At 52.7% G+C, this 16816-nt stretch overlaps 1 protein-coding gene across 2 annotated transcripts; it reads right to left on the bottom strand.

Moving 5' to 3' along the window:
• Positions 1 to 590: 590 nt before the first annotated feature.
• On the bottom strand, positions 591 to 16489 carry Tsks (testis specific serine kinase substrate). 2 transcript variants are annotated; one of them, XM_051149423.1, is made up of 11 exons: positions 16320 to 16489; positions 15765 to 15987; positions 7989 to 8084; positions 7529 to 7612; positions 6599 to 6709; positions 5778 to 6064; positions 4915 to 5109; positions 4068 to 4241; positions 2141 to 2276; positions 991 to 1115; positions 591 to 847 (listed from the first exon to the last, which is right to left on the bottom strand). In XM_051149423.1, exons 1-11 carry the CDS (start codon positions 16487 to 16489, stop codon positions 691 to 693), a joined length of 1758 nt encoding a protein of 585 aa, XP_051005380.1. In that variant the 3' UTR covers positions 591 to 690. The 2 variants fall into 2 exon arrangements, with proteins under 2 accessions (XP_051005380.1, XP_051005381.1); XM_051149424.1 differs by having other exon boundaries at positions 6599 to 6682.
• Between the last annotated feature and the right edge of the window lie 327 nt (positions 16490 to 16816).

Below are 16816 nucleotides of genomic sequence, written 5' to 3'. Positions count from 1 at the left end.
GTGGGTGCCTGGAAATGAACTCAGTTACATCGCAAGAGCATGAAGTGCCCTCAACCACTGAACCATCTCCCGGGCCCCTTTGCTCTTTTGAGGCAGCCTAGCTTGGAAGTTTCTGTGTAGCTACGTCTGGTGCTGACAGGTGCATGCTGAGTGGTAGGAATATTCACCAGCTCTCCAGCTCAACCAGCTCTCTGCAATGAATCTGTGTCCCTTTTCCATTTTGTTTTTGAGATGGAGTGTAACCCAGGCTATCCCAGATCCCATGGATCCACACCTTATGGCTATACTTTTTTTTTTTTTTAAGATTTAGTTATTACATATACAGTGTTTTGCTTGCATGTACACTTGCACACCATAAGAGGGCACCAGATCTCATTGTAGATGGTTGCGAGCCACTATGTGGTTGCTGGGAATTGAACTCAGGACCTCTAGAAGAGCAGCCAGTGCTCTTAACTGCTGAGCCATCTCTCCAGCCCCCCCCCCTTTTTTTTTTCCAAGACAGGGTTTCTCTGTGTAGCCCTGGCTGTCCTCAACTCACTTTGTAGACCAGGCTGGCCTCGAACTCACAGCGATCTGCCTGCCTCTGCCTCCCGAGTGCTGGGATTAAAGGCGTGCGCCACCACGCCTGGCTATGGCTATACTTCTTGATGCAAATTCAGAGTCAGAATTCATGCCAGCATGAGAGGCCATTTATTGTTCAGAGCCTGGGCCCCCACGTTTAGGGGGAGCTCCGCCATTGCTTCCTCCCCCCATTGCCCCTGTGGACCCCTCAAGTGGCAGGTGGCTGAGCTGGTCATGGAGGGAACACATCTTCAAATGCATATAGTCCAAAGTGGCCACCTTCTCCCTGCAATGACAACCAGCCATGGTGCAGTGCATAAGCAAGGCAGAGACCCAGCTGGGGCCTGGGGTGGGTGAGGGGCAGGAGGAGGATCCAGGCCCCATCCAGAGACCTCACCCTCCTCCCATGCCCTCCGCCTCTGTTCTCACTCCGGCTTCATCCTGTCCGTCAGCAGCAGGTTCTTGGCCCGAAGGGCTTCGTCTTGAGCCAGCCGAAGGGTGGAGCTCAGGGCCTCTGCCCTGACATGTTTGGCCAAGGCCTGGCGCTCCAGCTCCTGGGGAGAGGAGTGTAGGCGCCCCTGGGCTTACTGGACTGGGCTGGGGGTGGAGGGGGAGCTGGGTCGCGGAGGGCAAGGGGCAGGGTCCCACAGAGCCCGCACACCACCCAAGGTAACCCATCAGGCCTTGAGTCTGGGAAATTACCCCCGGGGTATCCCACAATTCACTGGTCTTTCCAGTCGCACATGTCAAGACGCCTGTGAATGTCCCTAGTGCATTGGCCTGTGTCCCAGCAAGCCGAGGCACAACTGAAGTACTGTCCCCTGATGCCTTTGAATTGTCCTATATTGTATGTACCCAGCATCCTGTGGTACCCTTCTACATCCCATAATTCTTAAGACCCTGCATCTGTGATGCCAGCCTCTGTCACAAGAATGGTCCCTAGAGTCAGTGTTCTATGTCCCGCTGTTCACCAGGCCCCATAGCGTTCTATGTACTAGTGGGGATGCCGCTTACTACAATTCATATCCCATCATGCCTAGGGCCAACTCCCATCATGCACTAACCTCCATATCCCACAGTGCACCAGGCCATCACCTCCCATAAATCCCTGCTCACTGTCATTTCTATCCCTTCATCCTGTAAGCCAATACCACATGCTGGCTCTCTATGTCCAACAGTGCATCAAGGCCCTAAGTCCTAAGAGCCATGGGACTGTGGTTTGTGTCAATGGGTCCCTCAGTCTGGCATCAAGGGTCCCTCTGAGACCAATGACCTCCCTGGAGGGCCTCAGAAAGTCAGGCCCATATTCCATGAGCTGCAGAGAAGATTCTGCCATACATGTCCTATGATATTCCAGCCCCGGTGTCATATCCTGCTGTGGGCCAGCGTTTGTCACCGCAGGTTGCAGAGTGACTGGGCTGTGGCTCAGCAACCACCAAGTCCTCTGTCCTGCTGCTCCACACAGCCCCCCGTCCCCACTTCCTGCCACAGTCCAGCAGGACTCCTGAGCTGGGGCTCCCCACACCCTGCCAAACACAAAAGTAAGGATGGGTCATGGCAGCCTATGGGTCCCTGGTACCAGAATCTTCTTGTGGAGCCTCTGGCAGCTGGGGCAGGCAGGGGCCAGGCCTTTCTGTTTCACTTCATCCACCAGCGGGGTCAGCGCACGTTCCAGAAGCTGCTGCAGCGACTCCGTGGACAGCTGCTGCCCCTGGCTGTGAAGGGGTTGGTTGCCAGATGGATGAGGCCCTGGATTAGGCTCGGTGTGGCCATTTTGGTTTATTTTTTTTGTTGAGAAGGAGGTCTCTCTACATAAGTCCTGGCCGTCCTAGAACTCACTCTGTAGACCAGTCTGAACTGGAACTCACAGAGATCTGTCTGACTCTGCCTCCAGACTGCTTGGAGTAAAGGCATGAACAAACCAACCAACATGCCTGGCCCTGGGTTTTTTTGTTTGTTCAAGACAGGGTTTCTCTGTGTAGCCTTGGCTGTCCTGGACTCACTTTGTAGACCAGGCTGGCCTCGAACTCACAGCGATCCGTCTGCCTCTGCCTCCCGAGTGCTGGGACTAAAGGTGTGCACCACCACTGCCCGGCTATGACCCTGTTTCTTTAGGCACCTCATGAAACCATCCTGCCACGGGCTGGAGAGATGACTCAGAGGTTAAGAGCACTGTCTGCTCTTCCAGAGGTCCTGAGTTCAATTCCTAACCACCTGGCTTTTAAGATTGTGTGTGTGTGTGTGTGTGTGTGTGTGTGTGTGTGCATGCGCACGTGTGCAAGAATGCCATCTGTGGACAGATGGGTGCCTACTGAGGCCAAAGGAAGGTGTTGGCTCTTGTGGAACTGGAGTTACAGGCACTTGAAAACCACCATGTAGGAGCTGGGAAGGGAGCCTGGGTCCTCTCTGGAAAAGCAGTCAGTGCTCTCTCTGCCTGTTGTAAGGTTGTGAGTTTGGCTCTCAGAACAAACACTATTCACTGTGCCACCTTTGACCCTACATTTTATCTGTCTGTCTATCTATCTATTTACTGTGTCTCTAGGTAGCCCTGGCTGGCCTGGAATTTGCTATGTAGACCAGGCTAGCCTCAAATGCACAGCAATAAATCTGCCTCTGCCTCCTAGTGCTGGGATTAAAGGTGTACACAACCATGTCAGGCCCTTACTATTCCCCGCCCCCGCTCTCTCTCTTTAAAAAAAAAAGATGTATTTGCTTACATATGATTATTTTGTCTGCATGTAGGTCTGCACACCAGAAGAGGGCATTGGATCCCATGGGACTACAATTATAGGTGGCTGTGAACCGCTATGTGGGTGCTGAAATCTAAAGTCAGGACCTCTGGAAGAACAGCCAGTGCTTTTTGTTTTTGTTTGTTTGTTTGTTTGTTTTTCCAAGACAGGGCTTTTCAAGATCCTATTGACCTCACTATATAAAGTCTTACTCGTCTGGATTAAAGGAAATCTTGATCAGAAAACAAAACAAAACAACAACAACAACAAAAAAAAACCAGGGTTTTTCTGTGTAGCCTTGACTGTCCTGGACTCACTTTGTAGACCAGGCTGGCCTCAAACTCACAGAGATCTTCCATGCCCTGTGCTCTGGACTGCTCTCTATCTCTCTACCTTATTTTTAAAGACAGGGTTCCCGGACCTGGGCGTCCTAGATCCAGGCAGACTGCCTGGTACAGGGACCCTCCTGTCTGCTTGCAAGGCAAACACTTTCTTGACTGAGCTATCCCTCTGCTCCTGGCATTATGTTGGGGAGAACCCACCCTCATGACAGCCCTGCCTTCCCCACAGCGTGCTGGAAATGTGCCAAGTCTCAAATTCCCATGCAGCCAATCTCTGCTTTCCACAAGAAGCCAACTTTTACCACAGAGGAAGGGTAGAAGAGTTGTTCCCACAATGCAACAGGGCTCTCATTCTGCAACCCACAGGAACATCTCTCACAAGGGCGACATTCTCGCCTATGGGTGACCCACCACACAGCAGCTGCCCTCCCCATACCTGGCGCATCGGGCACAGGGGCCTTGGGCAGACCGATCCAAGTTCAAGACGTGGTCCGCTCCCCTTCGGGAGTTCTGAAGTTGCCGCCCCAGCTCCTCCAGAAGTGGCTTCACTGGGCCCAGTGCCTCCAGCTCGCTCCTCAGAGAAGCAACAGACACCGCAGACCTCTCTACCCTGAGGTGGGAGAACAGCCAGTGTAGGGACCTTGCAATGCCCACTATTAGCCCCGGCCCCACTAGCCCACCTTGCTTTCCTTCTTTTTCGGTTTCTCTGTAGCCCTGGCTGTCCTGGACTCCCTTTGTAGAAGCAGAGGTAGGCGGATCTCTGAGTTCGAGGCCAGCCTGGTCTACAAAGCGTGTCCAGGACAACCAAGGCTACACAGAGAAAAACTCTGTTTCGAAAACAAAACAAACAAAGAGCATGGCTCAAGCCAGGCCTAGTGGCGAAGGCACACCTTTTTAAATTTTTTTATTTATTATGTATACAGTGTTCTGCCTGCATGTTCACCTGTAGGCCAGAAGAGGGCACCAGATCTCATTATAGATGGTTGGGCGCCACCATGTAGTTGCCTGCCTGTGCTTCCCAAGTGCTGGGATTAAAGGCCATGCTCTTATTTCTTATTGTTGGAGCCTAAGCAGAGGACTTTACCTCAAAGTCACACCCTCAATCCATAGCAGGAATATTTTAGGCTGGGGACACACCTCCAGCCCCTCACTGGCGATTCTAGGCAACTTCTACCTTTTGGTAGAGGTCGCTTAACCCCAGCAGATTGGTCAATCCTTTTTCCTCAAGGGTTGGTCCCACTTTCCCACGGACATGGACCCTCCAGCACCTGCCAAGCTCTTACATTGTGCACAGCTCATCGGCCCGGCCTCGCAGCTCCTGCAAGCCCCGCGCGGACTGTGCTTGCTCCCGCTGGGCCCTCTCCCACTGGCCCAGGAAGCCATCCAGCCGGCCACCCAGGCCTCCGAGCAACCGCAGGGCCTCCTGCACCGCCCCCTCCTCCTGATGCCACCGGGCTGCCAGCGAGGACACCTCCCTCCTGCGAGAATCAGAAGGGAAGAAAGATCTGACCATGCATGTCCCCTCGACCTTGCCCCACAGAGATCAACACATTGTTTTCTTTCCCCTTTTCTTTCTTCCTTCCTTCGTTTCTTTCTTTCTTTCATTTAATGACAGGGTCTGTTGCTGGGTGGTGGTGGTGCACGCCTTTAAAGCTAGCGCTTGGGAGGCAGAGGCAGGCAGATCTCCGAGTTCGAGGTTAGCCTCTTCTACAGAATGAGTTCCAGGACAGCCGGGGTACACAGAAAAACCCACTCTCAGAAACACAGACAGAGTCTATGTAGTCCTGGTTGTACTGGAACATTCTTTTTTTCGGGGTGGGGGTGGGCGTTCCAGACACGGTTTCTCTGTGTAGCCTTGGCTGTCCCTAGGCTCACTTTGTAGACCAGGCTGGCCTCGAATTCAGAGAGATCCGCCTGCCTCTGCCTCCCAGTGCTGTTATTAAAGACCCCTGCCACCATGCTCCGCCCTTTTCCTCCCCCATCTCTCCCCTTCACCATGTGTGTGTGTGTGTGTGTGTGTGTGTTTGTGTGTACCACTGATGCCACCACCCAAATCCTTACCCAGACTCACCCCTGTGGGACCCACCCTGTTCAAACCCCGCCCACGCGGGGCCAGGTCCGCCCACCTCCTCCTGTCCCCGCCCACCTCAGCTCCTCCAAGCCGGCGGAGACCTTCTGCAACTCCTGCTCGCTCAGCGAGGGCCCCTCCCCTGCGCGGAGCGTCATGCCCCAGGCACTGGAGGCCAAGCCTCGTGGGCGCGGGGGTTCCTCGGGGCTGCCCGGGGGCCCGGAGCATCCCTGAATGGGGGTGGCGGGGCCCAACCCGTGCCGGGAGAGGCCGGCCTCCAGCTTCTGCTCCAGCTCCTGCAGCTCGGCCTCCTGCCTCCGCGGCGTCTCGTCCTGCAGTTGCTGCTGGAGGTATCTTAGCTTCTCCTGGGCAAGGGAGGACAACGAGTCAGGGTGTCCAACATCTTGCCACCGCAGGTAACTGCACCCTAGGGATCCCCGAGACTGCAAAGTAGTGTGGAAAGAGGATAGTGGAAAGTACGCTTGCATCTGACTGGACATCCTGCTTGCTGGCTTTGCTCCAAACACCCCCCCCCCCCCCCCCGCTATCTGTTTCTATGGCTACAGCCAGCCAGCCGACCATTTCCTTCTCCTGCCCAGCCCGCCAAAAACTCAGGCCCTGCCCCTTAGGGACCACGACGAATCGGGTTACACCTTTACACAACTATGATTCCTCAGGCTCCATCCTGGTCCCGCCCACCAAACCCCTTTTTTACAATTTTTTTCTTTTTCTTTTGGCTCCTCCCGCGGGCCCCTCCAGCCTCTGGACGTCCAGTCTCCACATTCAGGTCCCACCCCCTCAGCTCTGGAGCCTTTACACCCTGCGCTCCCCAGCTCCTCCACCCCCCATCCCTAGAGACTCTGTCCGAACTTAGGACCCCGCCGCGCCCACCCTCGTACCTCCAGCAAGGCAGAGTTCTGCTTCAGGACGTTGGTTTTGATTTCAGCGTCTTCCACGGAACGGGTCACCTTGCGGCAGTTCTCCTGGGTCAGGACATCAGGGCGGGGGCCCTGCCTTCCCATTCCGGTACTGCCCCCCACCTTCAGCCTCATGTTTTGGCATAGCACCTGCCTGCCCCACGCAGGACGCACCCACTTCCCAGCCAGGCTTCCTTCCTAGCCGGAACCATCCTGCGCTAACCCTTTAGCCATCCTGCGCTAACCCTTCAGCCATCCTGCGCTAACCCTTCAACCATCCTGCGCTAACCCTTCAACCATCCCACTCCTTTTGTGCTTTTTTTTTTTAATTTTGAAAGATTTAAAAAATTTTTATTCGTATGAGCCTGTGATAGTGGTTGTGGTGGGTGGAGGCGCACGCCTTTAATCTCAGCACTCATGCCCCAGGTAGAGGCAGGCGAATATCTCTCTGGGTTCAAGGCCAGCCTGGTCTACAAAGTGAGTTCCAGGACAGCCAGGACTACACAGAAAAACCCTGTCGCGGGGAAAAAATTTTTTTTTCTTATATGCATGGGTGTTTTGCCTGTGTGTCTGTATGTACAATAACGCCTGCAGTGCCCGTCAAAGCCAGAAGAGTGACTTTTTCTTTTCTTTTTTTTTTTTTTCTTTTTTTTCTTTTTTTCTTTTTTCTTTTTTTTTTTTTTTTTTTGGTAGCCACAAGAGGGTCTCGTGTATCCTGGTCCCCAAGTCGTTATGTAGTTGAAAAGAATCTTGCACTTCCAAGTGCAGAGATCACGGGTCTCAGGCCGCGCTAGAATTGTATCTGGGGCCTCCTGCATGCTGGGGTGAAGGAGTCCTCCCTTCTGCCCTCTTGGCCGAGGTCCCTTCTCCTCATGCCTTTCTCCCCAACCCCTTCCTTCCACAGCGGCTCACCTTCAGTTGGCTGCAGTAGCCCTCCAACTCCTCTGCCTCCTGCCGCCTTCTTTCCAGATTCTCGCTCAGCACAGAACACTCGCTCTTCACCATAGAAGGGAGGCGGGGTTATGCATCGGCGGTGGGGGCCGGAAGAGGGGGCGGGGGAGGGGAGAAGAAGCTTATATAGGGAGCAGGGTCTCATCCTCCTTGAGGGCGGGGCTCCGAGACCAGAACTTGATTCTATTTAGTATGTATACAGTGTTTTCCTACATGTATGCCCACTGGCCAGGGGAGGGCACCAGATCTCGTGATAGATGCTTGTGAGCCACCATGTAGTTGATGAGAATTGAACTCAGGACCATTGGAAGAGAAACCAGTGGTCTTAACCTCTGAGCCATCTCACCAGCCCCCCCCACCCCCCACCCCCAAACTTCATTTTAAAGGAAGAAGCCAGGCCAGGGATCCTCACATGTCCTACCTGCAGCGTCTGAACATGTTGATTAACCCTAGTAGTCTTTTCCTTCAGGCTTGTGATGGAGTCTTTGGCACGTACTAATCCACTGTTGACCCCACTCTGGTGAAAAATGAGAGACACGTATAGTTTAACACCAAGAAAGGTCTAGAGCCAGCATAGCAGCCTGTGTTTTCAGCTTGGTTTTGCTCTGGGTGGGTAGGTGGCCTTGGGCAAAAGGTGGCACCCTTGGATTTAGTTTCCTTGTTTGGTAAAGCCAGATATAGACTTTACAGTGTTCTGGGGAAAGTGGGGAAGACAGTTTCAAACTGTGAGGCAGGTGCCTAGAACTCCCGGGGTTAGAGGTGAGGGCGTGGCTCAGCAGTACAGCCTCTGCCCAGAGTCCTCCAGTGAGAGGCTGGGGTGTGACTCAGTGGTAGAGCACTTGCCAGTATGGGCAAGACCCTGGGTTTCAACCACAAATGTGTGCTCATAAAACTCCTCCTCCTCTTCTGTCTCCCCACTCTCTGAAGCATAAAAGTGATAACCGTCTTGGATCGTTAGATAGAGACCATGAGGTCTGTCTCACTACGTAGCTCACTCTGCCTGGCCTGAGACTCACAGGAGGCCTTTGCCTCCTGAGTGCTAGGATTAAAGGCCTGTGCCACCATGACTGACTTTGTTCAATTCTTAGCAAACTGTTCCCGGGGAGGCAGCAGCTTCTGCCCTGTACAAACTGTTTTCTGTCTTTTTGCTACAGTGATCAAACTTATCACTGCCACTTACTTTTTTTTTTTTCTTTCTTTCTTTTTTTTTTTTTTGTTGTTGTTATTTGTTTGTTTTGTTTTGTTTTTGAGACAGTTTCTCTGTGTGTTACCCTGGCTGTCCTGGACTTGCTTGGTAGACCAGGCTGGCCTTGAACTCACAGCGATTCACCTGCCTCTGCCTCCCGAGTGCGCCATCACGCCCAGCTCCCTGACTCAGCTTCTTATGTATTGGGATTACTGGCAAGAGCACTGCGCCTAGCTGTTTTTTCCTTTTAAAACTAAGTCTTAGCCAAGCAGTGGTGGCACATGCCTTTATCCTAGCACTAGGGAGGCAGAAGCAGGTGAATCTCTGAGTTAGAACTAGCCTGGTCTACAAAGTGCGTCCAGGACAGCTAAGGCTACAGAGAAACCCTTTCTCGAAAACCAACAAAACAAAATTAAACTCAAGTTTCCTTGACTGTAAAATGAAAATACATTTTTTAATGATTGCTATGAAGATATAAACATTGTATTAAGGTTCTGTCAGTGCCTAGGTATGTGGCACAACCTATAAATCCCAGCCAGCACACAGGAGAGCAGTGGCAGGGGTATCTCTGTCAGCTGGAGGCTAGCCTGGTCTACATATTGAGTCCCAGGCTACCAGGAGCTACATAATGAGAACTTACTTTTGTTTAATTTTTTTCTTTTTTTGAGACAAGATTTGTCTGTGTAACCCTGGCTGTCTTGGAACTTGCTCTATACACCAGACTGGCCTAAAACTCAGAGACCTGCCTGTGTCTGCCTCCTGAGTGCTAGAATCAAAGGTGTGGGCCACCACCACCTGCTGTGAGAATTTATCTTAAGAAAATGAAGATTGGGCTGGAGAGATGTCTCAGAGGTTAAGGACACCGGCTGTTCTCCCAGAGGTCCTGAGTTCGATTCCAAGCAACCACACGGTGGCTCACAACCATCTCTAATTTGATCTGGTGCCCTCTTCTGGCATCTAGGTATACATGCAGGCAGAATAATCTATAAATAGGCCGGGCGTGGTGGCGCACGCCTTTAATCCCAGCACTCGGGAGGCAGAGGCAGGCGGATCGCTGTGAGTTCAAGGCCAGCCTGGTCTACAGAGTGAGTCCAGGGCAGCCAAGGCTACACAGAGAAACCCTGTCTCAAAAAACAAAAAACAAACAAAATCTATAAGTAATAAACAAATCTCGAGAAAAAATAAAATAAAGATTAAGTTGGCAAAGTGGCAGAGAATGAATTCTAAAATTCTGCACTATAATTAAAAAGAATGAAATAAACCAGGAACAGGTGGAGTCACTCTCCTCTGACACTCTGGAAATTAAGGATGCAATAGGCTGGGCATGGCACACATCTGTTGTCTTAGCACCTGGGAGGTTGCAGAGGCAGGTGATGCTCTGAGGGATGTTGGCTGCCATGTCATCAACATCTATGGATGGAGAAGAAGGCCATGTGACCAGGAGCCTAGGTCTCTAGCCAGAAGCCAGAAAGGAGTTGAGGCACCCACAGGGGCAACGTCTTGGCGGGGCATCTTCCAACCCCAGTCAAGCCATCAAAGAGTACAGCCCTGGCCAAAATGGTGACTGTGCACTGATCCCATCAGTTGAGTACAGCCCCCGAGCACAGTATTGACTGCACCTGCATCTCACCAGGCCTACAGCTTCCTCCCGAGCATCCCGGCCTCACTCCGGCCTCACGCCAGCTCTTCCGACTTAGCCACTCCCCAATGGGCTGTTTTAAGTGTCAGGACTTGTTTCAATGCAGTAGATAACTAGTATGTAAAATGTCTTTCTGAACCGAAGACTCAGTAGGCTACCGCATGGGGCTCACTGGGAGACTTGGAGCGCTCATCCTGGGCCAGCTCACTTCACTTCCTGTGTGATCTCACGGAGGCCATCTCAGCTGTACCTCACTGCCCCTACCCGTGCAATCTAGGTGACTTACGGCCACCGTCACAGGATGCCTGGGTCAAAACGTGGGAAGGGGTACCCCAGGATCCTTGGAGGAGAGAGAGGATGAGGGACAGGCCAGCCGGGCCTCATGGCTCCCTGCCTGGAACCTGTCTCAGTTTCCCTTCCCGTAAACTGGAGAGAAGGATAGATTGCCATGAGAGTGAGGGCAGGCCGTGTGTTGTGATCCACAGCTACAGGATGATTAATGTCTAGATTAGCAAAGCTGATAACTAGGGTCAGCATAGAGGTGGAGGCAGCAGCATCAGGAGTTCAAGGTCATCATCCTCGGATACAAAGTGAGTTTGATGCCAACCTGGGATGCACAACGCCCTGTCCGGGAAAAAAAAAAATCAAAGGGCCAAAATACTACAAAGTTGGGGGTGATGGCACATGCCTGTCGACCCTGAGGCTCATGTGCACTCCAGGCCAGACTGGGGCGGAGAGATCTCCACCCCAAAATAAGATAATAAAGCTGGCACGGTGTGTCCATGAAGGACCAAGGAGCCGCCACAGAATGGGGAGTGTGTCAGTGCGTCCTTGGCAGGGGAGATGGTCACTGATGGTCACTGCTGTCATTCAGCTGGTGGCCACTGCCTCCAGGGAAGCTATGATGCCGATGATAACCTGTCACCTTGCCATCACTAACCATTTCTCCTCATTGGCACTGTCACTATCAGCCAAAGTCACCATGACCCTCGGGGCTCTCCTCCCTCTCTCTCTCTCTCTCTCTCTCTCTCTCTCTCTCTCTCTGGGTCTTGGGCTCTGTATCCCCTATCTATCTCTAAATCTCTGTCTTTCCCTCTTTCTTTGGATCTCTGTCCCCCCCCCCCAACCTCTCTGGGTCTCTTTTCTGTCTCTGTCCCCTGCATCCAGCTCCAGGCTCACTTGAGAACCACTGGAAGGCCGTGGGGGTGGGGGTGGGGATGTATCCGTCCATCCCACACCTGACCTCCCACCCAGCACTAGCCTCACCTCCTCTGGCTCCCTGCCTCCTGCTCTCCCCCTGCACATATAACCTCCTGCTTGAAAGGAGTCTCAGGGAAGAAAGACGTTTTCTTTGGTATCAAACCCAGCAGCCTCCTAATTCAGCCTATGGTTCTTTTTTCTTTTCTTTTCTTTCCTTTTTTTTTTTTTTTTTAATGATTTATGGCCGGCCGTGATGGCGCATGACTTTAATCCCAGCATTCAGGAGGCAGAGGCAGGTGGATCACTATGAGTTCAAGGCCAGCCTGGTCTACAAAGTGAGTCCAGGACAGCCAAGGCTGCACAGAGGAAAAAAAAAAAAAATAGATGTACCTATTTATTACATACACAGATTACACCTGCACACCAGAAGAGGGCATCAGACCACATTACATATGACTGTGAGCCACCATGTGGTTGCTGGGAACTGAACTCAGGACCTCTGGAAGAGCAGCCAGTGCTCTTAACTGCTGAGCTATCCCTCCAGCCCCAGCCTCTGGTTCTTATAAGCACTCCACAGCCTTGTGACCTTAGGAATGATTCTGCCTCCTATGCCCACCCCCACACCGCGCCCCGTTAACTTTGCCTTCATCTTTAAACTGGGTCATTATACAGCAGTGAACGGGAAGAGAGCCCAGCTTCCTCCTCACTGAATCCACAGTGGCTCCCTGTGGCCCTTGGGACCATCCCCATGTTTGCAGCCTGTGTGGGCAGTGTCCTGCTCTCCCTCCAGCCCGTCTCTCCCATGTGCTGCAGTCCTGTCCCTTCTCCTTTCCCAGACGCTTAGGTTAGCCCTCGTCTCTTCGCACATGCTATTCCTGGTGGACGCAATGCTTTCCCCTGTCTTACTTCAGCCTCAAGGTCTGCTTGCTCTGTGTGTTCTCTCTTCCGCACAGCCGCTCTGACTACTCTTCCTCAGGGTGTCACGTGTCCTGTACTGTCCCCACCAGCATAGGCTGTCACCATACCAACGCTCTGCCATGATTTTCTAAGCTGGTTCCTCTACTTCCAAGCTGTGTGACCTTGCTCATGTTACTTAACCTCTCTGGGCTTCCATCTCTTCACCGACAGAGAAACGAGGCTGAATACTGACAGGAATAACTACTGCTGCTGCCAGCACTTGGGACTGTCGCCCGGCTGCCACACAGAGGCTTGGGTGTGAGTGAGCGGGCTCCTCTTCCTCCTAAGGACAGCATCTGGAGATGGGCTGGGCTTTCTGTCTCGGATTCTGCCACGTGCTACTCCTTCTGTCATCATTAAGGCGATATATACATATTCCTCAAGGACGCTTGGGGGAGACACATGTCCTCAACCTTCCAGGATTCACAGAGTATGATTTTGTTTGTTTTGTTTTGTTTTTCGAGACAGGGTTTCTCTGTGTAGCCTTGGCTGTCCTGGACTCACTTTGTAGACCAGGCTGGCCTCAAACTCACAGTGATCCACCTGCTTCTGCCTCCAGAGTGCTGGGATTAAAGGCTGAGCATGGTTAATTATCAGATTCTGCCTTAGTTTGGTTTGTTTGTGTTAGTCAAGGTCTAGGGTCGGAGAGATGGCTCAGAAGTTAAGAGCACTGTCTGTTCTTCCAGAGGTCCTGAGTTCAATTCCCAGCAACCACCTGGTTGGCTCACAACCATCTATAATGAGATCTGGTATATAGGCACATGTAGGTAGAATGCTGTATGAATAATAAATCTTAAAAAAAAAAAAGACAAGGTCTATGTAGCCCAGGCTGGCCTCCAAGTCACAGAAATCAGCCTGCTTTTGCCTCCCAAATGCTGAGATCAAAGGCATGAGACACCATGCCTGGCATTTCTATATTTTTCTATTTATTTGCTTCCCTCTGGCCTGTGGGTTTCTGGGATTGAACTTGTTGGGCTTGGAAGCGTCCACGGAGTCATCACACTGGCCCTTATACAGGGCTTAATGTCTCAAATGATGACATCATCTTGTCCTGGTTGCCGTCACATGATGACCTCCCAATCTCCGTGCTCAGACTGTCTTGGCAAGACAGGCTGAGGCTTTTGGACTCTAGATAGATCAGGTCTGTGGCCCTGTTCAGCAAGACAGAAGCTAAAGGAAGCAGATCTGGGGCGATGAGATGCGTACTGTGTCAGGATGGCCTGAGTCTGATCCCTAGCCCCACTGGATGAGAGGGGAGCCGCTAAGTCGTCCTCTGATCTCCTCATGTGTGGTACAGCACACACGTGCCCCGCCCCACACAAAAACAAATCAATGTAATTTTTAAAAAAGAATTGAAAAAATAAAGAATAAAGGCTGAAGGAGAGGCCCAGCGGTTAGGATCACTGGCTGCTTTTGTGGAAGACCCAGGTTTGGTTCCCAGAATCCACATAGCAGCTCAAAAATCACCTGTAGTTCCAGTTTCAGAGGGATTGGATGCTCTTTCCTAGTCTCCTTGGGCCCCAGACACGCATACGGTGCTCTTACATACATGCAGGCAGAACACTCTTACACATAAAATAAGCATCTTTTTAAAATCCCAGCACACAGAAACCCTGCCTCAAAAAAAAAAAAAAAAAAAAAAGGCCGGGCGTGGTGGCGCACGCCTTTAATCCCAGTACTCGGGAGGCAGAGGCAGGCGGATCACTGTGAGTTCGAGGCCAGCCTGGTCTACAAAGTGAGTCCAGGATGACCAAGGCTACACAGAGAAACCTGTCTCGAAAAAAACCAAAAAAAAAAAAAAAAAAAAAAAAAAAAACAAAGTGTGTGTGTTGCGGAGGGCAGGTAGGCTGGCTCAGCAGAGAGTAAAGGCAATCGCCTCCAAGCCTGAGGACCTGAGTTCGGTCCTTGGGCTCCAGACCGTGGAAGGAGAGAACCTACTTCTCCAAGTTATCCTTTGGCACCCACAAGTGCATTGTGGGACATGCCCCTCCCACCACTGTATCACTCCATGGGGAGAGAGAGATGGACGGGAAGCTTTCTTTTCTTTCTTTCTTTCTATTTTTTTTTTTTAATATTTATTTATGGTTTTTTGAGACAGGGTTTCTCTGTGTAGCCTGGGCTGTCCTGGACTTGCTTTGTAGACCAGGCTGGCCTCGAACTCACAGCGATCCACTTGCCTCTGCCTCCCCAGTGCTGGGATTAAAGGTGTGCGCCACCATCACCCAGCAGGAACAGCTTTCTTAGCAAGCTTTAGAGACATAACTCGAGAGCCACCAAAGTGGAGTACCGGCTGATGCTGAGACACTTTGTTGGCGTTCTTCCTTGGTAAGCGCGTGCACGCGCGTGCTCACACACACACACACACACACACACACACACACACACACACACACACACACGTGGGCCTTGTTTCCTCCGAGCACCTCTCCTCCTAACCGGCATGATTAAAGTCTATATTAAGTGTTTTAAATGAAATCTCCAGCTCTGCCTTAGAACCTGGCTAGTCCCCACAAACTTCAGTTTGGCCTGAGTCCAGGTTCCTGGGAGATTAAGATAAAGCCTCAGCCTGGGCGTGGTGGTGCATGTCTTTAATTCCAGCAAGTGGCCGAGGCAGGAGGAATCTCTGTGGTTCCAGACCAGCCAGGACTACATAGCAAGACCCTTGTCTCAGAAACAAAAACAACAGCAAAAACAGTGCCTCACGTAGCTGCGGGTGACAGCTTGGAGTTGTGTCTCTGTCTACTACTCCTGACACTTTATCTTAAGCTTTTAAGGGGATATTTATGGAAAGCTGGGTGTGTGAACTCAGGCCTCTCAGCCCAGGTACTTGGAAGGCTGAGGCACAAGAAATGCAAATTCTTCAAGGCCAGACTGGACTAAGGAGTGGGAGCCTGTGTGAAAAGTAAAAGATGAGCTTGGTGTAGTTCCGTGGTAGAGTCCTGCCTAGAGTTCTCCAGTGAGGGGCCTGATGACAAGGACGAGCGTGTTCTTTCTTCTGTTGCTTAGTACGGATACCCAGGTCTCGCACTTGCTAGCCAACTGCTCCACCATGGAGCTATACTCCTACCACGCCCCACACACCCCCAGGAGACTTCCAGACACCGTCATTGAGGACTCTTCCGGTGCCGGTGACTAGACCGTCTCAGTCAGCTCGCTCCTTGGATCCGCCTACCTCCATTGGGTAGACTGTGGCCCTCCCCACATCAGCTGCTCACCAGAAGTTCTGTGATGTCAGGGTCCTCTGGAGCCCAGGGTGTTGTAGGGGACGCAGGTGGCCCTGGCAGAGCCAGGGGACCGCTGTCCTCCGTGGTTGAGTCTGTGCCCGAGGAGTCGGGCTCCATTGCAGCCAAGTTAAGCAAGGACACGTTGGTGCAGGCTGAGGACCGCTTGAGGTTCAGGCACCAGTGCATCGGCTCGTGGGACATCCGGGGTTCCACCCTGCAGATGACCCAGGAGATGGTGGGGATGGGGAGCCGGAGGGGCGGGCCTTATGTCCTCGACACAGCACCTGTACCCCCTGATGCCACTGGCCTCCTGCATGCTTAACCCAGCATTTCCCCTCTGCCTTTCTCCTCCTCCCTGCTCTGCCCCACTGCCTGCTTTCTACCACCGCTCATCTTCTGACTCTCTTCAAACCCCCCCCCCACCGTCTATCCCTCCCACCTCCCTAATGCCCTCTTCCTCACCCCTCCTTGCCTCTAGCACCCCTGCTTTGCTATAGGCAGTGTGGGGGTACTAGACCCGTCACCATCAGGGGGCCGGAAACCCACCCGTGGAAGGACACGGCCTTCTTTTTCTTCGTTATCCCCTTGACAGGGCTGGTCACCCCCCCGGGAGCCTCGGGGACCAGCTGGGCACGGCTCTCGACTCCCGCAGGTGGGTCCCCCGCTTCGTGGATCTCTTTGGATTGCCAGATTGTCTTCACCACCACGCTTGCCATGGCGCGGGGGGCCTGCTCCCAGGGGGAGACTCACCATCTACTCTGTTCGGCCCCCCGGCCCCCCGGCACTCAGGGTCCCCTAGCTCCTGGCCTGGGTCACAAAGGGCCTAACCACTGGGTCACAGAGAGGGGCCTGGGTGAGAACAGGGGCTGGCTCAGGATGTCCCCTGGAGACCTCAGTGGACTCTTCCGGCCGAGTTCTGGCTGTCCAGCACCCCCATTCCAGTTCAGAGCACACGGTGGGCTCGGCCCTACCCCTGCCGCCGCCGCCAGCTCTGAGGTCGAGTCCCAGGTCACCTATCTTGCTTCATGGCTTGCCTGGGACCA

This window comes from Acomys russatus, chromosome 7, assembly GCF_903995435.1.
Source record: "Acomys russatus chromosome 7, mAcoRus1.1, whole genome shotgun sequence".
Lineage (NCBI taxonomy): Eukaryota > Metazoa > Chordata > Mammalia > Rodentia > Muridae > Acomys > Acomys russatus.
The sequence above is the reverse complement of the archived record's forward strand: the minus strand, read 5'-3'. Positions and strand labels throughout refer to the sequence as shown.

Coding starts and splice junctions, on each gene's coding strand:
- Tsks (XM_051149423.1), bottom strand. CDS start 16,489: ATGGCAAGCGTGGTGGTGAAGACAATCTGGCAATCCAAAGAGATCCAC. Junction 6,710..7,528: donor GCTACTGCAGCCAACTGAAG/GTGAGCCGCTGT, acceptor ATGGGAAGGCAG/GGCCCCCGCCCTGATGTCCT. Junction 6,065..6,598: donor AGAACTCTGCCTTGCTGGAG/GTACGAGGGTGG, acceptor TCCCTTGCCCAG/GAGAAGCTAAGATACCTCCA.